General features: G+C 39.8%; 1 protein-coding gene across 2 annotated transcripts in view; it reads right to left on the bottom strand.

The window, feature by feature from the left end:
• The window catches only part of SGTA (small glutamine rich tetratricopeptide repeat co-chaperone alpha), a 571,490-nt gene that overhangs the window by 502,471 nt on the left and 46,021 nt on the right, over window positions 1–22,998 (bottom strand). For both annotated transcript variants that reach the window (XM_044053988.1, XM_044053987.1), the window contains exons 2-3: window positions 20,261–20,388; window positions 2,605–2,708 (exon numbers count right to left, since the gene is read on the bottom strand). In XM_044053988.1, the coding sequence (XP_043909923.1) occupies window positions 2,605–2,708; window positions 20,261–20,360 (204 nt within the window). In that variant the 5' untranslated portion in view covers window positions 20,361–20,388. The remainder of the gene's footprint in view (window positions 1–2,604; window positions 2,709–20,260; window positions 20,389–22,998) is intronic.

The raw sequence follows: 22,998 nt of genomic DNA, 5'->3' as shown, positions 1-22,998 counted from the left end.
TGTTTTTTAATGTTACTATTTTATTTACATTTGGTACTTATTTTGGATAGGTTATGCACTATTTAGTAGATGGTTTTATTCGTTTTAAGTTTTTCACTATACGTTGGTAAAAAACTCTCATGTTTACAACTTTTGTTTTATTTAAGAGCAGTATTCTGTTAATGGTGCGCTGTACATATATATGCTTTTGTGAATTTATGAAATTTAGTCCGATATGTTTCTTTAAGCTTAGATTTAGGGACGAATCTAATTGGATAAACTTTTGTATAAAATGCTTGTTAATTAGTTTAATCATTGTCTGAAGAAGGTGAGGCACTGACCCCACCGAAAGCGATAAAACTTTTTACTTAAACTTCCAGCTCTTCATTGGTTTCCTGCTCGCTTTGCTTGTTTTACCTGTTTGGGCAGTTCAGTTTAAGTTTTGTTAGAGATAGATAGATATATATATATATATATATATATATATATATATATATATATATATATATATATATATATATATATATACACACACACACACACACACACACACACACACACACACACACACACACATACACTCACACACACTAATATATAGATATAGATATATAGATATATATAGATATATATAGATATATATAGATACATAAATACACATATATATATATATATATATATATATATATATATATATATATACACACACACACAAATACATATATATATATATATATAGATGTATGTATTATAATATATTAATATTATATACTATATACAAGTACATCTTTGTTCTAGCCATCAGGTAAAGATATTTCCTAAACTAGGTATTTCTCACTCACGTTTCATGTAATGGACTGACTAATCTATCACCATATCCTTTATGTGACAAAATAGAACTTAAGGCAAAGGATGCTCTCTACTGTATTAAATGGAGGCCATCAGGAGAGAAGTCCCTTTCCAGGAGAAATCCATCCAGTCTGACTAGTTCACAGGTGATCGACCTGATCGACTTCTTTGAGGCAGTCACCAAAGCCATGGGATGGGGGTAAGATGGTTCACACAGCCTATCTTAACCTCTCCAAGGCTTTCGACACCATCCCCCATTCTGGAATTATAGCTAAACTCACTAAATTAGGTATAAATCCCTGCATCACAAGATGGGTTGCCAACTGGCTCACTGACAGAACCCACACTGTAAAAGTTGCTGATTCCAAATATGACCTCAAGGCAGTAACAAGTGGAGTGCCACAAGGTTCCGTCCTGGGAATCTCCTGTTTGGTATCTACTTCTCTGAAGTACAGGCTAACACAGAAGGCCTCTGGCTGATGAAGTTCGCAGATGACTGCAAACTAGGAGCCATAGTCAAGTCCCCAAATGATGTGGACATCCTAGAGAAGGGCCTCTAGGAGACAGATGCCTGGTGTCAGAGCCATGGCCCCAAGTTCAATGCCAAAAAGTGCAGGGTCATCCCCTTTGGTAAAATCTCTGTACCTGTGAACTACCACATAGGCAGCAATCTACTTAACACTGAATGCGTGACAAGAGACCTTGGGACCCAGGTGGACAGTAGTCTCTCCTTTGATAGTCACATCGCCACAGTAGTCAGGAAGTCCTTCTATGTGGCACACCTCATCATAAAAGGGTTGTCGTCCAGAAAAAAAAAAAAAAAAAAAAAAGAAGAAGAGGTCATTGTTCTCCTCTACTTGTACTCTATAATGGGTCTAATGAGTGACAACACCCCTTTTGGAATGTACCTCACAAGACATCTGCAGCAGCTGGAAAGGCCACAGAAGTACCTCACAAAGAGGATTACTGGCCTCAAACAAATGCCCGACACTGACCGCCTCAAAAAACTCCAGCTTTACTGCATAGCATATCGCCTACTCCGAGGTGATCTCTGCCTAACATATAAAGCTATGTCAATCCCAGAGCTGTTGGACATGCTACACCTAAAGAAACCCCAATCCCTCCGAGCTACATGCTCTAGGGGCTTAAACCTTGTCACCACAATAAACAGGACACGCTGGAGGGATATATTCCTGTCCCAGAGACTTCCTATACTCTGGAACAAGCTACCCATCTATGTCAAGCAAAGTTCTTCATTAGAACTCTAGAAAAATCTTGATGAGTGTATGGGAGATAGGAAATACACCCCGGGGATCACTTATGTCTCTCTGCTGGACAGTGGCACAGGAAAATAACTTTCTTGGGTGGCGTAAGCTATGGTACCTTGCTGGCTAGGATTATGTAGGCCCCTGGGTCGATAGCCTAGTACCTACCTATGAACCTATGAAAGTAATTGTACTGCAGCAGTTTTCTTACTAACATTCCACAGAAGAGAACTGCTAAACTACAACTACACTACTCTACATTTGACTAGAATGTTTGCAATGTTGGACTGAATGCAACAAAAAACACAAAGTTAAACATTACCTAGTTAAAATGTTATGCTTTCCTGTTCACAGCTTACTGCAATTCTAAGCTACTCCGGAAGAGAGATCTGCATCATCTTTTATAGGATAATTCTGTACAGATGTTAAAAAGGTTGCCACCCTACCCACCCAAATTCCCAAGTTCATCCATTCACAAGCATAAAGACCAAGAGACTAGGCAGGCCCTTACCTTTTCTATTGCTGATGCAAAGATTTCAGGGAGGGACTGAGGCACAGCAAGATCATGATCCTCTGCAGAAACACTAAATGCAGTTTCCAAACACTGGATTGCAACTAGAAAAGACAAAAAAAGTATCATAATGCTTAAAGTGGCAGCAAAAGCAAACAAAACATTAACTGCATATTTAAAGGTCCACATGTAATAATGAGACATCGTCTGGGAGACCACTGAGGAGCTTAGCTCAATTTCCCTACCACCCCATAGTGCTGATAAAGTCACATGCTCAGAGTCGCACAGTAGGCAAAAGGCAGAGTGAATCAAATCCTAGACTACAGAAAGCATCTCATTAACAGCTCTCAGTCAATCTGTGCTGGCAAACTACTAAAGGAATGGAGAAATGTATTCAAGGTATACACATTTGCTTAGCAAAACTGAATAAACTACAGTAATCAAACATTTCTACTATGGGCTGCCTTGCCCAACTTTCATAAGGTGTGGTGCCACTACCTCCAAACAAAAAACTACACAATTATGTCAGAGTAACAATACATGTTTATTTACCTGTGAAGACTGCTGGAAAATGTCAGATTTTTTTCTGAATGCTTGAGCAAATTGCAGCTCCCTTGCAAACATTGAAGGCACAATCTAGCATGAGAACAGCAAGCTCACTTTTGCCCTATGTGACAATCATGAGATACACCAGCCAAAGGACAGTCAAAACAGACAGTAGTAACAGATAGCTCAAAACATTAAAAAAGGAACTGGAGCAAGCAACGCAGCACCCAAACGGGAGTAAATAAAATTATTTTAATGTTGTTAAGCGCTTTTCGTTTGGTACAGTGCACAAACTTCTTCAATCAAAACTTCTTACACTGATACTATAAATACTAATTCTAAACATAACCTGTTTCAGAGGTTAGATTTAAAGTTAGTGAACATTAAATCAGCACAAGTATCAGAACCTAAAGTTGCCAAACTAGCTCCAATTCTTCCAACTTCAAGGGTGCTGGACCACCCGTAACATCCTGACAAATCTGTTCAATCACCAAAAATTTAAAACTATGATCAGGGTGAGATGAGATAATGCTTAGCTAAAGCGTTTAAGTTTATTTTTTCTAATAGCATAAATATGCTCATATAGCCGGCCACGGAGTCGCCTCTCCATTTTTCCAATATAGAAAGCCGAACAATCATGGCACTGGGCTAAATAGACCATCTTAGAATTACAATTCACTCTACATTTTCAAGAGTACTGCTGGCCATGCACCTTAAATCCATTAGATTCTATAATATATTGACAATAGTTGCAAGATTGACATTTATACATGCCAACAGTTCTAACCACGAAGGTGGTTTTAAGCAATGTCTTTTTAAATGTGTATGACTGATTTTTTTGCTTAATTGAGCTGCTAATTGAATTAGTATTTATAGTATTAGTGTAAGTAGTTTTGATTGTCTGAAGGTTTAGTCCTGTCAAGGTAGAACCTGAGCGGTCTGTGTACGTCCAAAGAGTGCAGGATCCTTTCTTCCCTAATCCTTACAATAAAGGGGAAGGTTGGCAAATGAATGGATTGGTTTAGAGCCACATTGGATACCACACCTTAGGTATAAAGGATGGGTTTAGTCCTGAGGGAAACCCTGTCAGCATGGAAAATAATGAATGGTTCCACAGCCATTAGTGCCTGTAACTCAGACACTCTTCTTGCTGAAGTAATGGCTAGATGCAAGACCATTTTAGAAGAGAGGAATTTTAACTCTGCTGAAGCAGCAGGCTCAAAAGGGGGAAGCGTGAGCTTTTCCAGTACAAAGTTAAGGTCTCAGGCAGGGGTGGGAGCTCTCCTAGGGAGCCTTAAATTGTTAGCCCCTCTTAGAAACTGTTTGAAAGGGTGAGAAGAGAGGTAGCTAACTATGATGAGCAGAGATGGCAGAGGCATGAATCTTGATGGAGAAGGATAGGCCTCTGTGGAGCAGCTCTGCTAGGTAATCAAGGATTTGAAGTAAGGAGGGCACATCTGTGACCTTTCCTCGAGACTGATTCCAACAATATCTTTTCCACTTTTCAGCGTAAGATTTCCTAGTACTAGGCCTTCTGGCCTTAAGGATGACATCCAGCACCTGTTTGCCGAGGGCTGCTGGTGGTGTATTCAGGGGATAAGCCAGGCTGCAAGGTTTAGGGTTTGCAACTGTGGATGCAAAATCTGTCCCTCCTGCTGAGACAGCAGGGAAGGTGTGAGATGTAGGTGCCAGGGTGGCACTGCTGTCAGACTGTGCAGGAATGGGTACTAATGCTGGCGTGGCCTGTCTGGAGCAAAAAGAATTGCCCTTGGCCTGTTCTGCTTGATCTTGAGTAGTACTTTTGAGAGGTGGGGCAAGAGGGAGAAAGGCATAAAATGAGAGGTTTTCCCATGTGAAGGATAGAGCATCCACCTTCCAGGCCCTGCTGTGAGGGTTTCTGGTGCAAAATTTGCTCAATTGGTGGTTCTCAGGGGAGGCAAAGCGGTCCACCTCCGGTGTCCCCCACCTCTGGATTAGAAGTTTGAATGAGCTGGACTCCAATTTCCACTCGTGTGGGTCCAATAGACTTCTGCTCAAGTCATCTGCCAGTGAATTGTTTGCTTGGCAGGAATTGAGCTTGTAGGTGCACTTGGTTGCGCAAGGCTGTGTTCCACAAGGATGGCTAACCAGCAGAGTGGGTAAGAATGAGTCCCCCCCCCCTGCTTGTTTACATACCACATAACTGTGGTGTTGTCCATCTTTACCAGGAGCGGTCCTGGAAGGATTAGGTATTTGAAAGCTGTCAGAGTGTTCTGTACAGCTAGCATCTCTTTTTGATTGATATGCAGGAGAATTTGTCCTGGGTTCCACTTGCCTTGAATGCATTTGCCTGCCATGTGAGCCCTCCATCATAGTCTGATGCATCTGTTGTCAGCGTTTAGGCGGCGAGGGGTTGAGTGAAAGGCAGTCCCTCGTTGTGGTTGCATGCTTCTGCCCACCAAAGGAGCTCTGCCCTTAGACAAGGTATGATAGGAATCACTGTTTCCAGGTCCTGAGAATGTTGACACCAGAGACTAAGTACCACTGAAGTTTCCTCATTCAGTCTTGAATATGGAATTAGCAAAATGCATGAGGCCATTAACCCTAGGGCTTGCAGTACTTTTCTTGCAGAAAGCTGTGTTTTGGTGGCCATTAGTTTGAAGTAGTTTGTCAAATAGACCTGCTTTTCTGGAGTGAAGAACGTCATTTGGGAAGTTGTGCTCAAGCTTGCTCCCAGGAATACAGTTTTTTGACTGGGCACCAGTTGTGATTTCTTTTCGTTGATGATGTACCCCAGTGAAGTTAGGAGTCGTTTTACAAATGCCAGGTGCTGATGTAGCAATTCCTGACTGTCCACATGAATCAGGCAATCGTCCAAGTAAGAGTAAATTTGAATATTTCTCTGCCTGCAGTATGCAACTGCTGGAGCCAGGCACTTTGTGAATATTCTAGGCACAGTAGATAAGCCAAAGGGAAGGCAGAGAACCGATAGTGCATAGAGCCTGCCCTGAAATGTAGACATTTCCTGCAAGACTCCCTTATGGGGATGTGCAGATAAGCTTAAGTCTAGGGTGACTAACCAGGAATCCTTGGCTTGCATTGGGAGAAGCTGCTGCAATGTAAGCATTTTGAATTTTGGGACCACCAGAAAGGTGCTGAGAATTTACAGATCCAAGATAGGGTTCCAAGAGCCCTCTTTCCTGGGCACCAAGAACAGTCTGGAGTAGAAAACTTGTTCCCCCCCCCCCCTTTGTTCTACTGGAACAGGTTGAATAGCCCTGACATTGAGAAGGGAAAGTACTTGGTTTTACTTGTTTTATTTCCAGTATGATTACTGGGGGAAGTCCACTGGGCCCAGAGAGCCAGTTTTCAGTGGAGGCCCGGGGAGAAAAGCTCCATGAAACAAATTACAGTAAAGACAGCAGTCCAATAAAAATATAAGGTACAACTACAAATACATATCAAATAATGCAAAGTGTGAGCAATATTGCCCATAGTGGAAAAATATGCAGATAAATTTTCAACAAATTCACACAGTTAAAGTCAAAATCTATTTACAGAGTGCGAGATATCGTGCGGGAATTAGCTACAGAAAGTTATAGCAGCTATAGGTTTTGAGCCTTTGCGCACTGGTTTGGAGGAAGGTTTGGCAACCCATTCACTGCCAACGTCAAGCGGAAGTAGAATCTGTATCCCTGGGATACAATGTTTAGAACCCATCGGTCCGGAGTAATGGACATCCAGTTTTTTTGCATGAAGGGCAAGTTTTCCTCCTAGGGGCACAAGTATATGGGCATGGCTGGGAAAGAGAACTGAAAAGTCATTGTGAACTTTTTCCATAAGGGGTGGCTTACCACTCCCTGTTTTGAAGGTGGGAGAAATCAACTGTTTAGATCTCTGCATACCCGGATACCCTGAGACTGTATTCTTGGTGGTCTGTTTCCCCTGGGTTTCGACTGAAGGCCTGGGAGGGACTGGAAAGGACCAGTTTTTAGAAGGCCAATGCCTACTGAATCTCGGTGGCTGCACCTGTAAGAAATCTTTGACAGTTTGCATAGATTTAACTTTTTCCTCCATCTTTTTAAGAACTTCTGCTCTGGTGCCAAACAAACGGTCCTGATTTAAAGGAGCATCTAGCAATTTTGCTTTGACATGATTTGGCAAGATTTCTTCCTTCAGCAAAGCATGCCTTCTCAGTACAGACGCAGTGAATGCAGCCCTGTAAAATGCTTCTAAGGCATCAAAAAACACTGCAAAGTATGTTTACTAACTTGGTTTGCAGAATGCATTCACTCTTGTACATCTTTATTTTCTGCATAATCTGGAAGTAACACCATTTTTTGTTTAATTAGTTCCATAATATGTTGCTGGTACTTCAACATGTGAAACTGGCAATTCAAAGCTCTGATGGCAAGAGTTGCAGTGGTATATAACTTCTTACCCCAGCTGTCTAAAGCTCTTGAATCCCTGTCTGAAGGGGTAGGATTTTTGGCTGTCATAGCCTTAATGCCTTTAGGTCACTGGGAAATGGTCTCTGGATCCACAGTAGGATTCTTAAAGAGAAATTTGTGAGAAGCAGGTACTCTGTAGTACCAGTCAGGTTTTCTAGGGGGCCGGTGGTAAAGTGTCAGGAGAGACTGGATTCCATGAAGACTATCTACAATATCCAGGACAGGGGGTATAGCTAGAGGCCTGTGCTGAGGCAACTCTAAAAATTCTCAGGCTCTCTTTTTGGACTGAGGATAGTCCTGGCATTCCCAGCAAAAATGCTCTCAAAGTATGCAAGGTTTCACCAAAAGAAAAATCCTCTGGAGGGGAGGCAGAGGGAATGGATTCCTCTGTCTCTGAATCCTCATAGATTGATAAGGTATGTCCTGATAATCAGAAAGGTCAGAGTCATCGGACTCCTGGTCTGTAGAATCAGAAGGAAACTCAATTCTTTGTCTTTTACTAAGGGAAGGCTGGCTTCCCCTAATTAGGGTAATAAGGCCTTCAGCCATTCTAAGGATTTGTTTTTGTGGCATGGGAGCTTGAGCATGCGCTTTGGTCTGTTTTCTAGGCATAGTGTGAACTCTGGGCCTGAGAAACTTTGTAGTTTTAACTAAAAACGAAGTTGTCTGTTTAATACGATCATTAGGTTGGAATACACCCTCAGAAGCTGGTGCCTGCACACAGCTCCAGACCCATCCAAGGTAGAGACATCAGCAGATTCCATAATCTAAGAAGCATCTCATGGCATAACGGACTCCGAATATGTCTCAGCAGAGGCCTGCGAATCTGTGAAAGTGGGCATCAGTGGCTGCGAAGGCACAGAGTACCACCGGACTGGCGACTAGCTTAATGGAAGTATCATCGGCAGTTTTGGACCTATGTAGTCCGTCTTTATCTTTACATTTTTTCGGAAGATCGGCAGTCTGATGGCTTACTGAAGCCATTTCGGAATACGGAGAACAAGAGTAAAAGAATTTAGCAATAAAGTTAGCCCGATGAATGGTTCAGGCATTAAACAAGGCACAAAACCGACAGCGATGGACGTCGTGGTCTGGGCCTAAACAGGTGATGCAGTAAGAATGAAAATCTGTGAGGTACTTGCTTTCCACAGGCAAGACAACTGTTAACTTTTTCTGACATTGGTTAGAGCAAGAAAAAAAAAAAAGAATCCCCAATGGGATACTTAGCTTTAGAAGACTTCAGGTTTGAAACTCTAAAAATGAGAATTTTGGGTAGCGGCCAACCGGCACTTGCAAACTGCTTCTGCTTTGGGCTCCTACATGGCAAGAAAGACAGATGTAATGGCATCAGCTGCATGCTTTACACCCGACGACCTGACGTCATGGAAGAGGCGACAGCATCAGACGCAGAAATCCCAAGACTCGGGTATTCGGACCGACTGACGGCTACCTGCAGGCAGATAACCAAGTGTGATGACTAACAGTGAAACATGAACATCTGAAGTTATGGATTACATGTGAAGTGAAGGATTTTGTGTAGAAACCAACTCTGATAACATCACAGCATGATAAAACACTGGATACCCAAATTAAAGAGAAAACAGTGGAACAGGAAACATCTGATCAGTTTACGTATGAAGAAACTATGGAGTCTTTCATAGCAAAGCAATACAAAAGTTCAGGTGAAGCTGCACAGCATGGGAAGGAACGGGAAACTGTGGCAACTGACAGTCAATGTCGTGGAGTGATAAGCTAGTGAGTTCTCATATGAAAGTGCAATGACAGGATGAAACTGAAGAAAATGTGGCACTGAAAGATTCTCTGGAACTTTCTGTAGAACGCTCACAGAAATGGAGAACAAAGAATATGCCCTACGTTTAGAAGAAAATGATCTAAAAGACGAATTGCTTGACAATGGAGATGGATAGACATATTAAGATTAGTGAAAGAAATACACGAGAGAAAGTCAATAAATCCAAAAAGTTATAAGTCTGATAAAAAATAAACAATCAGGACTGTTCAGAGATTCATGAGATAACAGAAGTAAACAGGATAGATTACTGTGCAGCTAATTTAATAACAAAGTCTTACAACAAAATAACAGGGTAGTAAGGGAAAGGAATGGGGAGAAAAAATGACACTGTGCAAGTATCAAATAGAAAAAACTATTAAGCAATTACAACAAGAAGTGTCACTGTTAGAGTACAGAAGAGGGACAGATCAAAAATACTCAAAGATGTGATAAAAGCAATGTGCAGTACAAGCACAGATCAGGATCTAGCATGCACTATCACAAATAATAAAGGCACTTGCGTATTATCACAACCAGATTTTTGCCATTGCGAAATTCATAATGTTAATGACAAAACAGGTTTATTAAGTTGGAAACTAGAGTGTAAACAAGTAATAGTGTGACACACATGGGATGAGGCTGGGAGAGGAACTGCCAATTTTATCAAGTCCTGCCTGCCGTGTCTCACTTTGTCGGTGAACTCCACACGGCTGCAGTGCATGACAGATCCTGCCTTACTTATTACAAGTGCAGACAAGGTAAATTAACCTGTAGTATGCCGTCTGAATGTTCATGGCCAGTAGTCAAGTTTAATTTCATTCATCAGAATGATTTTAGCTGGCAGTCTGACAGGCATTTGTCCCTAATCTGAAATAAACTATACCAAGACTGGACACGCCTGAAAGTCCTAGTATATTAATATAAGTCACAAAAACAAATAACGCTTACAATCTCAGAGTACACAAGCACTTAATTCATTTCCTTACTTGTCCAGAAAGCTTTACCCCTTCGAACTCACCCACATAAATGATGGATACCAGCAAAGTGAGACACGGCAGTCAGGACTCGAAAAAATTTGAATCACTTTCTTATTATCGGCAACAAGTGTTTGTAAAAGTGTCACTAGTTCTGTTTAAATTAAACATGTGTGGAAATATGGCCAGAAAGGTTCAGTAAATGTTTTTCACTGCATATGAATATAATTCATGCAGTTAAACCAGCATTACTTCGTGTGGTCTCTTTTTCTTAAAAGAAAAGGTGCACAACAACTTTTAACAGTATGCGAGATTTGAAGCGTGCATGTGCAATGCACGCCAAACAGGAAGAAGATTTGTATAAATGTTTTTCCTTCCTGAATGTAATCTAAGGTTATTATTTATTAGTAATGATGTAAAACACCACCGTACTTAGGTTTGTTGCACTCGTTTTCATTCCAGTATGCAAATTTTGCAACTGTGAAAATCTGGTTGCGATAATACGCAAGTACCATAATAAAATATAAACAGGCAGAAACACTAGAAGAAATGCAGATAAATATAAAGGAAAAGTACAAAATAAGCAATTTATTGATGACCCAAAAAGTTTTATACAGAATTGGTAAAAAACGCAAAAGGAACTAACACACAACAAAAAGATACATTTTGGAGAAAGATCTATGAAGACCCTAAATGGTTAGAAGTAGAAGTAGTAAAACAAAGAACACAAAGTTCAAATGTACAGGATATGAAACGATGAAATAACGGCCAGAGAGACTGAAACAAAGTTAAGAAATGTTTCCAAATGGAAAGAAACCCAGGCCCAGATGCAATACCAAACATCTGGCTAAAACTATTAACATCTTTACATGAAGATTTAGCCATGAGCAATAACTGTTTACATGCATACACCGAACACACACCAGCCTGGTTAACAGGAAAAACAATACTCCTACTGAAGAGAGAACTAGCAAGCTATCCTAAAAACTACGGGCCAATAACTTGCCTTCTGACAACATGTAAACTATACACTGGAATTGATGCTGAGAGCTTAGAAGAAAACTCAATTGCGGCAATAGAGCAAAAGTCTTAAGGAATAAAAGCATCAGTTCTTGTTAAAGTCATAAAGGAGAACTATAAAAATGGGAATAAAGTAAGGCATGAACAGACTACAAAAAAAAAAAACAGACAGTATCCCATAATCATGGATAAGAGAGTGCTTAAAAAAGCACAAGAAACATCTACTACGACCATGAAACAGTGGCAAACTGCTTTGCAGTTAAGCCATGACTAAGGTCAAATCATTATTCCAGGGATAAAAATTCAAAGGGGAATATTCCAGAGTGACTGTCACCACTGCTCTTTTGTCTTGCACTTAACCCATTAAGCTGTCTGCTTAACAGATTAGGTCATGGCTACAATATGGCTCCCAAAACAGTGTTGATTCAAATTGGATAGTTCATCAGATGAGAAAATGGAAGCGTAACTGCAAGTAGTCAAAACTTAAAATGTGCAAAACCAACCTTTAAATCAGGAAAGCTGCAGTACCAAGAACACAATTTTGGGACAGAAATGTGATATATAAATTGAGCAAGAGGGTGTGTATAAATACTTGGGAATTGATGAAGGATCAACAAATAAAACGTGAACAAATGCAAATAAAACTTAGTAAGAAACATTTTTAAAAGACTAACATTACAGTGTTGACAACTAGGAACAAAGTCCAAGCTGTAGACCAATTTGCTCTTCCTGTCCTAATTTACAGTTTTGGAGCGACTGAGTGATCAGTTGGAAAGGAAAATAAGAAGGATGCTTTATGCTTATCCAAGGATTTATAAAACTAAGTGTATACCAAGACTATATATTCCGCATTCTGAAGTATGGGCCTCCTTGAAATTGATTACACACAGATCTGCAGTTGTGGGACTGCATACATATCTACTAACCTCATAAGACCCAAAGTAGTGTAAGTTTTAAAACACGAGGAGAATAAGTCTAAGATAACTTCTATGCTTAGTTTAGCAGAAGCATATCTGTATCAAGCGAGAATGGAAATAAAACCAGAAGTAGATAAAAAAAAAAAAAAAAAAAATCAGGCAGCATCTGAATGTACCAAAAAAGGATCAAGTGAGAAGGCAAGAAATGTGGGAAATGTAAAAATCCATTTACAAGTATAGAAAACTCTTGGAACAACCTTGCGTTGATCAGAATTGAACGTAGGAATGGTGAAGGAGAGGTGAATTTAAACCAAAAGATGAAAGGTTAATATTGGCAGCCCAACATAGCGGGCTACATACACGTTGGTCTACAAAGTCCATTGAACATGTGAATAAAACAGACAAATGCAGGGATTGTAAAACAGAATTGGCAACAGTTGCACATCTCGTCACTGGCTGGGATATACCAATGGCAGGACTGTAAACGGACAGGCATTATAATGTGGAAAGATTGTGCAAACATTATAATACTGAAGTAGTTGAAAAACATTGGAAACATTAGCCACAAAGCATTACAGAAAATGATGTTTGTATCACATCACCCATTTCAAACCGTTCATAAAAACAGATGTGAGAAAACCAGACATAGTCCATGAAAAGACAAAGGTAGCATTGACCACTGAAACTGCTACACCCAGTGACTACAATCTCTTATGTACAGTCCTAAAATACCAGGATTTGCAGGCAGAAACGAGGGCAGTGTAAGGATACCTAGAAATTTCCATATTAGTAGGAATAATGGGTCTTGAAATAATTTACAGTCATACTTGCATATGTTGCCGATGCATGTAACTCTGCATGAATGGCAGGAGTAGTCATTGCTGCGCATATTGTGGGTGCTGCGAAGAGCACTTCTGGCTAACAAAGACAAAATACTAATGTCATGAACTTTAACCATACTTTCACTTAGTAATGGGGCCCATTCCTGTTATGGTATTAGAAACCCAAAAGACTGGGGGGGGGGTGTACAGAAACCTACCTACTTGGCCAACAAATCCAGCTCCAACTTTACCCCTCCCACCCTCAACCTTCCCTCAGGAAATACCATCAAATATAACTCCCCCTACTTTCACTAGGGAACAGGTCCTTAATGCTCTCTCTTGAGGCAAACACTTCACCATGGGCCCAGACATCACACAATGCCTTCTAAATAGCACAAAATATGACCCATCAGGTCTTCTAGAATAGCTAGTTAACTGTAGCCGCCAAACAAGCTTCATGCCTCAAATGGAAAGTCATCCCTATGTAGAAAGGCGGGCCATCTACAGACCCACAAGTCTCAAGTCTCCCATGCAAAGCCATGGAAAGAATTATCTTGGAACCCATTAATAATGACACACGGACAGTGAGAAACAGGAAGATCAGGCATCTGAAGAAATATGGACATGGGAAAGAGATTTAATATGGTGTCATTTATGCAAAGGAGAAAGCAAAACTAACCAATACAAAAAAGGCAGCACCAAAGATATTTGAAGAGAAATGCAAAAGAATCTGGACATGGAAAACTTTACAATACAAAAAATAAGACAACAAAGAGAAAAAGGAGATTAGTAATGGAGACGTTAAAGAAACAGAAACTGAAGTTATGGAGTGCATGCAAAGTGAAGGATTTAGTGTAGAAAATATAATTCAGAAAGCACCACAACAGGATAGAGCAATCAATATCCAAATTATGGGGAAACCAGTGGAAGAGGATGCAACTGGTCAGGTGCCACATGAAGATAATTTGGAGCCTTCCACAGGAAACCAGTATGAATGCTCACTTGAAGCTAGACAGCAAAGGAAGGAACAGGAAACTGTGGCAACTCTGATGCAGTCAATGTTGAGGAGTGACAGGCCCAGTGAGTTCCCAAATGACAGAGCAACGGATGTCACAGGATGAAATTTAACAGAATGTACAACAGGAAGATGCTAGAGAACCTTCTTATAGAATGCCCGCAGGAATTGGAAAACAAGGGATGTGTCCTCAAGTTTGGAAGAAAATGAGCCAAAAGAAGAATTGCTTGATTTAATAGACATGGACAGATAAATCAAGATGAATGGAAGAAATAGACTGCAGAAGGTTAATAAAACCCAAAGTCAGATAAAACAAATGAACACGGTAATTAGGACTGTTCATAAAGATCCAGGAGAAATAACAAAAGTAAACAGGCTATATACCACATTGCAGCCAAACTAATAACTGATAGAGTTCTACCACAAGAACACAGGGTAGTGACAGAAAGGAAGGGGAGAAATCAAATACCATCATGAAAATATCGAATAGAGAAAATTATAAAGCAATTAAGACAAGGAGTGTCACTGTTGGAAGACTATAGAAGAGAGAATAGATCAACAAAAATACTAAGATGTGATAAAAGCAATGAGCAATATTAGAACAGATCAAGATCTATCATACACTATCACAAATAAACTAAACATTTCAGCACAGGTGGAAAAAATTAGAAGATGCGACGATAAATATAAAGGAAAAGTACAAAATAAGCAATTTATTGATGACACAAAGGTTTTACAGAGAATTGGGAAATAAAGGTAAAAGGAAATGAAAGACCACCAAAAAAAGGAGAAATAGATACATTTTGGAGAAGTATCTATAAAGATCCTGTGGAACATAAAGATGACAAGTTGATAGAAGTAAAAGAATAAGAAGTTTAAAAGATACAGGATATGAAATGGGATGAAGTAACAGCTAGAGAGACTGAAACAAAGTTACGAAAAGTCTCTAATTGGAAAATCCAAGGCCAAGATGCAATACTTAACTTCTGATTAAAAGTATTAACATAATTGCATGAAGACTTAACCATGAGTAAGACCTACTTATATGTGCATCCAGAACAGACACCAACCTGGCTAACAGGAAAAACAATGCTCCTACTTAAGACTGAACCTGTAAGCTACCCTAAACATTACAGACCAATAACTTGTCTTCCGACAACACAAACTACACCCTGGAATTGATGCCGACCGCTTATAGTAATTTCGAACAAAAAATGATGGCAGTAGGAAAAAAAAAAAAAAAAAAAGGGCAATAAAAGAAAATCATATGGAAGAAAGGATCATTTGTTGTTAAAGTCATAGTGGAGAACTGCAAGAAGGGGAAGAATCCAAGTATGGCATGGATTGACTATAAAAAAGCATCTAACAGTATCCCTCATTCATGGATAAAAGAGTGCTTAAAAATGTACAAGTACACCCAACAATTATCAACTATATTAGTGACCATGAAACAGTGGCAGACCACTTTGCAATTAAGCCATGATAAAAGGACAAATTATTATCCCAGGGATAAAAATTCAAAGGGGGAAATTCCAGGGCGACTGTCACCATTGCTATTCTGCCTGGCTCTTAATCCATTAAGTTGTTTACTCAACAGCTTACGCCATTGCTATAATCTGGCTCCTAGAAAAAGTGCAAAGACTTCTCACTTACTCTTTGTTGATGACTTTAAACTGTATAGCTCAGAAGAGGAACTGAAAGCACAACTGCAAGCTGTTAAAACTTCAGATGATGTGTCATTTGGTCTTGATAAATGTGCAAAAGTAACCTTTAAAGCTAGTAAACTGCAACACCAGGAAAACGTCAGTTTGGGACAAGAATGTGATACAAATGAACTTAAGAAGGGACGCATAAATACTTGGGAATTAATGAAGGATTAATAAAACATGAACAAATGCAAATAAAACATAGTAAGGGATACTTTAGAAGACCTAAATTAATCCTGAAAACAGTACCGACATCTAGGAACAAAATCCAAGTTTTAATCCAATTTGCTCTTCCTGTCCTAACTTACAGTTTTAGAATGATTGACTGGCCCCAAAACATGTTGGATAGATTAGATAGGAAAACAAGTTTCATAATCCAAAGGAGGGATGGGCCTTCTTGAAATTGATTATATGCATAGATCTGCAACTGTGGGACTCCACACATCTGCTGACCTCACAAGACTCAAACGTAGTGAAAGTATGAAATACGAGGAGAATAAAATCGAAGATGGCTTGTCTGCTTAACCTAGCAGAAGCGTATCAGCATCAAGCAGGAATGGAAATCAAACCAGAAGTAGATAAAAATCAGGCAGCAACTGATTGTGCCAAAAAACAAAAAGAAAGAATATAAGGTGAAGGATCAGATGAGAAGGCAAAAAAAAAAGTGGGAAAGCATAGAGTTGCAAGTTAAGAAAACTTCTGAAAGAACCTCATGTTGATCAGGAACGAGCACAGGAATGGTTAAGGAGAGGCAAATTCAAATCAAGACATGAAAGGTTAATATTGGCAGCCCAAAATAGTGGGCTGCATACATGTTGCTTTAGAAAGTCCACTGAACATGTGGTAGAAACAGACAAATGTAGATTTTGTAAAAGCAAACTGGAAACAGTTGTACACCTCGTTGCGACATACTAATGGCAGAAAGACTGTATACAGAAAGGCATAATAATGTGACGAGACTGCTGCACTGTAGATTATGTAAATATTATGCTATTTAAGTGGCCGAAGAACACTGGAAACATGAGCCACAAGAAAATGAAGTCTACATAACATGGCATCGTGCATTACCAACAGTTCAAAAGAGAGATGCTAGAAAAGCTGACATTGTGATCCAAGAAAAGACAACAAGAGTAGCATCTATCATTGAAATTGCCACACCCAGTGTCTAGTTTCTTGAGTACAGAGAGACAGTCATGAAATATCTGGATCTGCAGGTAGAAATGAGAGCAATGTGGAAGAAAGATACCCAGACAGTTCCAATAGAAGTAGGAGCAATGGGTCTTATAAAAAAGAATTTACAATCTTACTTAGATATGTTACCAATACGTGCAACTCAATAGGAGCTGCAGGAGTAGTCATTACTGGGCACATTCCGGGTGCTGCGAAGAGCACTACTGGATGACAAAGACTGAAAAAATACTAATTTCATGAACTTTAAGAGTACTCTGACTTGGCATTAGAAACTAAGATGACCTCTAGAAGTTAAACAGTGAACCCAGCCCAAATTGCTTTCGTCAGGGACAAGTCATGCCTACTCAATCTGGTGGACTTCTTTAAGAAGGTCACCAAAGCAATGGAGGTGGGCAAAATGGTTCACACTGCCTACCTTGACCTGGTCAAGGCATCCAACGTAACAGACATCATTGCTGATCAACTCAAGTTAGGCAAACCCTTATGACACCTGATGGACAGCCAGCTGGCTAAGTACAGTGCTCTTTTTTGGTACGTACCTAACCAAGCACATCCAATAACTGGAACATCCACAGAGGTCCCTGACTAAAAGAATACAGGGCTCAAGTAACATGTCCAATGCAGACCGCCTCAAGCCACCTCAAGGCCCTACCCCTGTATTCAGTCTCCTACAGGCTGTGGAGGGGGGATGGACCTTCTGCATATCGGCAAAAACAAACAGCACCAGGATTACCCTTTCTGAAGACTTAAACCTTGCCTGGGATATAAAATTGTATCTGCTGAAGAGACGTGTAGGTATGTATCCTAGAGGCTACCCTCTATCTGCAACAGGTTCCCCGTCCATGTGAAGCAGAGTTCTTCCCTAACTCAATTCAAGTTTAAGTGGGACAACTCCCTGGGGAACAGGAAATTCATCCCTGGTTTATCACCCATCCCTCTAATGGACTCAGGCAGCCTGTAAATAGATCATCTCCCAAGCCTCTGCTTATACTTATTAAGGGTACCAGAACTTGTCAAAGATTTGGGATGCATGGCTAGGCTTAAAAAGGCCCTTGTGGTTGTCAGCCTACTAAACACCTATGAACCTATAAGATGGATCAAAAGCCTGAATAATACCTGGAGCCAGAGTCAGTAAACTACTCCTGTATAAGGAATTTTGGGGAAAGTAGATGCATGTTATTTTTGACAGAAAAAAAAATGGGACCAATGGTGTTATAAATTGCAGCATCAGTTTCCACAGGGATAGCCACAGTATTCTGACAAGACATGGAAACCTTCCCAGTTCTCTCCCAGGGCTAGTAAAAGTGGGCTTGTATTGCCCACTGAGGGAACCCCAACACCCGCACAGGACATGGCAAACCCCTGGTCCATGGTGGCTGTAGGTGCTACATCAGAGGAATACACAGTAAAAGATGAGTGGTCAAAGATGCAGCAAATGGCCATAGTATAGTCACCCACCCGTGGTTGAGGGAAATTGCTAGCCTACTGTAATGGCCAAGGTTGAGTAACTTTCTTTTTGTGGTTGGAAGAGGGACTCACTGTTTGTTCCATGGTCAAGCCAAACACTGGTCCTTCTTTCCCAGTAACAATAAGTAGCAAGAGCTGGTAAAAAATTAGTCTTTAAAGTCACATTTTCATTGAAGTATAAAGTACTTTAAAATGCTTTGCCTACCACACAAAGTAAAATTCAATTTCCCCACAGGAAAAAATGTTTTTCAGTTACTTTAAACAACTTTTAAACTGACAAGAAAAAAAGAACACTCCCTTTTAAAAGTACAGTACTGTACAGTCTCATGACAGTCCGTTAAAATACAAACTTCTAGCTTTAAAATAACTTTTTCGAAAAGGAAGCAGTAAAGAATAATCAAAAATGATTGAATAGAAAGTTATTCCCCATGCCTAACAAAGGAATGGCACAATCTGACTGTTGATCCTCAAAAGCCTCAGAGGAGCGTACTCTTTGGTGGCAGTAGAGTTCTGAAGAGCTTGCTGCCTGAACTGGTCTTTTACTCAGCTCAACTCCCGGACAGTTTGGGTGTGTGGAAGGTGCCCTAAAAGCTTTAGAAGGTGTACAGTTGTTATATCCTTAGGATAGAACACATAGCCAAGGCTACTGCAGCATTGATCACTATGATGAACATCACATATTCCTAGCTTACAAAACTACTTTACTAAACAATATCGCACATGGAAGGTTTTCTCCCCAAAGGGAACTTTGTCTATTTGTCCAGCAATACAACAGCACAGTTAAACAGTCTGTTCTCAAAAATTCACAGAGGAGTACTGTCTTTGACAGAGGGAAAGCTTTGAAGGGCTTGGCACTCAAACCGGTCTTTTAATGAGCTCATCTCGAGTGGTCTAACACTTTGGATGCATGGAAAGTACCCTGAAGCTTTTCAGGCCAGCCAGCCATTATGTCCTTAGCAGGATATAACCCACACTGTTTAGGCTACTGCAGCAGTGATCAATATGATGAACATGACTTTGAATGGATTACTTCATAGACTACTTAAATAAAGGAAATGTCTTAAATGACATTAAAAGTCACTTTTAAAAAGTAGACAATAACTAATAAATACAATAAGAAGTGGTTTACGGTCCGATAAGTGCACATCCTGCTGCATAAGGCAGAAATCACTTGTGCATAGATTTACAAGATCATTTTTTTCTAACTGCAGCAATAGTAGAATGAGAAACCACATACTAGCAGTGGGGATAGTGGGTGCAAGAACTTAGTGGTGAAAACTCAGTCTCTAATTTTCATGTTTATCATCGGAATGTTTGAGAAATACTCTACCATTATGCCCACTTTTTGGAAGAAATCTATGAAGTCCAACATGTCTGCTCCTTTGCAGAGTATCGCTGGCATAATAATTGTTTACTGGACAAAAAAATTTCCTTTGCACTAACAAATGATGCACTCTTGGCCACAAGGCAAGCAATAAAGTTATGAGAAGATGAAGTATCTGCAAAAAATATCTCATCTTTTCCTTCTGCAGTCTTTCAAGCTCCAACCATGCTTCAAATTAGGGTTTAGCTTACGGATGCTTACAAATCCTTAATTCATTTGCAAAGTACAAATGTCTATTCCAGGCCTCCACTGCTTGCACAGAAATTTTAAGACATGCAACATTTTATATGCTCAAGAATCAAATGCAACAGATAGGGAAGCATTTTGGTTACAGATCAAAGTTTAATCATTTCACAGACTAAGTTCCAATAAAAGTACTGCTCCACTATTTACCTTCTAAACTCTCTTGTGCATCTGAGGAAAGTTCTCCAGAACTTAACTGCTGTTTCAGAAACTGGACAATGGAGTAGGCAAGTCGCTTTGTGTCAGTCATGGTTCCTAAAATCCACTGCAGTGCAAGGCTGAAATCAAGAAAAAAACCCTTTACAATCAAGTGATCATAGCCAAAAGTATTGCATAGTTAATAAATTAACCAAAATTGGAGACCAGAAACTGTGAAAGCAAGACTACCAATATACAATAACTGAAATACCAACTATGAAAATAAAACTTGCCAACAGATTAAGTAAATCACAAAGGTAGCATTTAAAAAAGAAATATAAAAAAATCAATATTTTTCTTTAGTGATGCTCAGTAAACCAGAGAAATCATTTAAATACACAATCATTCACGTATTAAGGCAACTTGTGCTAAAAACAGAAGTTATTAACTCAATTTAGACAGTGAAGTGGTGACAGGGAAACTACACACAAGAGGGATAGTTCAAGGTGAAAATCACGTAATTAAGGCACAGAGAGAGAATACTTACATTAAGGAAAACACTTTTCAATAATCATAAAAAATAAATAAAAGCAGGTATGCAGACAGCACCACCCATCAGCAACAGCTAGCTATTTAAAATAATCGCCACAAACAAAAGATACCAATACGGTATCCTCTATGAAGATTCCCTCAAAGGATCAGTCTAAACTTTGCAGAAATTATTTACTCTCATCTCATAACACTATAATAAGTTATCCTGCGTCTCTCCACTGCAGTACAGCAAAAAAAAAAAAAAAAAAAAAAAAAAAAAAATGTAAATACTGCCTATAAGCTAAACGCTTTGTGGCTCTTGATACTAAGCATCAACACCTGAAACAGATGCCTTCAAGTTCCAAGGATGCTAAAAAGCACTTACAAGGCGTACTCTCTGTAAAAGGCCACCCTTCTTTAAATGATAAAATGGGTTCTGAGGTCAGAGAGAGCCAGTCCTGGCTGTGCTCAAGACAATTCTGCCTCATGAAATAGCCTTTAAACTAGAATATCTGGATAGAGGAGAATGAGGTGAATAGCTTATACTTACCTCCACCCTGGAAGGAGGGCGTAGGTGTTTTTCAGTAACCAACTTAGGTCTCATACAAATGAAGTACAGGTTTGGAGAGAACATGAGCTTAGTGATCCCAAGTCGGTGATGGCACTCATTGTGACAACACTTGTGGAAGGTGTGCATGCTTCTGACAGGGTGTTGTAGGTTCTCCACAATGATACCGGTGCTGACATGAGCCATTAGGGGTAGGATTACCTGCAACACTCTTAGTTTATGCTCTCAAAGGCAGGGTTGCAAAGGGTGGTTGGGGGGGTTCTACATTACAAGATCAAAGCTTTACTTAATCGAAAAAGTAAAGCTTGAACTTGTAATATCAAAACCGTAAATTGTCAAACAGACAATTTAACCCAGGGAAACACTTTCCTTGGCAGTTCTGTGGAGTATGCCCATTTCTCCAATTTGGAGCGATCTCGGAGTTGGCATATTTAGGGAGGGAGAGTGTGGGGGGCACAGCCCCCCCCCACTTGATTTTGGATGTTAAGTTTTTTTTTGGATTCAGCCAAGGGAAGTGTTTCCCTTGGTTGAATCAGCAGTTTGACAATTTTAGCTGTCGATATTACAAGATTGAGCTATAGTTATCCGATTTACTAAAGCTTCGATGTAATATAGACGCGGATTGGGAGTGCTCCACAGTAGTTCACATACCTGGGGACAATTATGGTCCATTCAGAAAAAAGGACTCTTCCTGCCTGGAGTGGGGGAACTGAACCAAGAGTCTCAGGTTAAACTAGAATCCCTGTGCATTAGTAGGGGGCACCAATTCCTTCACATCTATCTGGATGACAGTTCAAGCAAGAGCTGGCCAGATGATGTAGGAAAGGCACCCAAGAGCAAACAGGCTTAAAATGTACAGGACAGCCTGATGGTCAACAGCCATTAGAAGGGAAAGGCACTTAATGTCCATTTATAACCAAGACAGGCAATAAAAGTGTGTAGATCACAAAAGTCTAATGTGTAGAAGTCAAGTACTCTAAAGAAGGCATTTTTTTCTACTGTACTTGTTGGAGCCTTTAGGTGCACCTACAATTTAGTATAAAAAGATTACCCCATGATCTACTTGTCCAGGATGCACAAGAAAGGCTGAGCCATCCTGCAGTCCAAAACCCTTTTTGCTGATTCCTCACTTTAAATGTTTCATGCTGCTTTATAACATGCACCCTGCATTAAAGGAAATAAATGTTTATATATTGGGGGGGGGGGGGGCAGCACACACACAACAGAAAATGAAATTGAGACTCCAAACTACAGAAAACTATTTACCAGATAAACTAAGCTTATCTGCACTTGAAACTAAATTACTATACGAGTCGCTTACTAAGAAAAGGATAAATCTCTTTCTTTACGAAGATGAAAACCATAACTTGCACAGAATGTGTTTTATACTTGCTAACTTACATAAATAAATGCCTTCAAAACAATTTCCAATGCAGAAGGATAAAGTGTCAGGTAACGTTTTGGCCAAGTAAAAATGCTATTTCTTATCCAATAACGCTAGGATGCCAATGGGCAGAATGCTGCAGTATTGCTGCATTATTTCCCAGTTTACTGCTTTACTTAACACAGCTACCAAAATAACTGAAAAAAAATGCCAAAAAACAAGTAAATGATGCAAACTAGACAGCATTTCTTCCAAGAAATGTACATC

The sequence above is a fragment of the Protopterus annectens genome, chromosome 13.part0, assembly GCF_019279795.1.
Source record: "Protopterus annectens isolate FY-2018-M chromosome 13.part0, PAN1.0, whole genome shotgun sequence".
NCBI classification, from domain to species: domain Eukaryota; kingdom Metazoa; phylum Chordata; order Ceratodontiformes; family Protopteridae; genus Protopterus; species Protopterus annectens.
The sequence above is the reverse complement of the archived record's forward strand: the minus strand, read 5'-3'. Positions and strand labels throughout refer to the sequence as shown.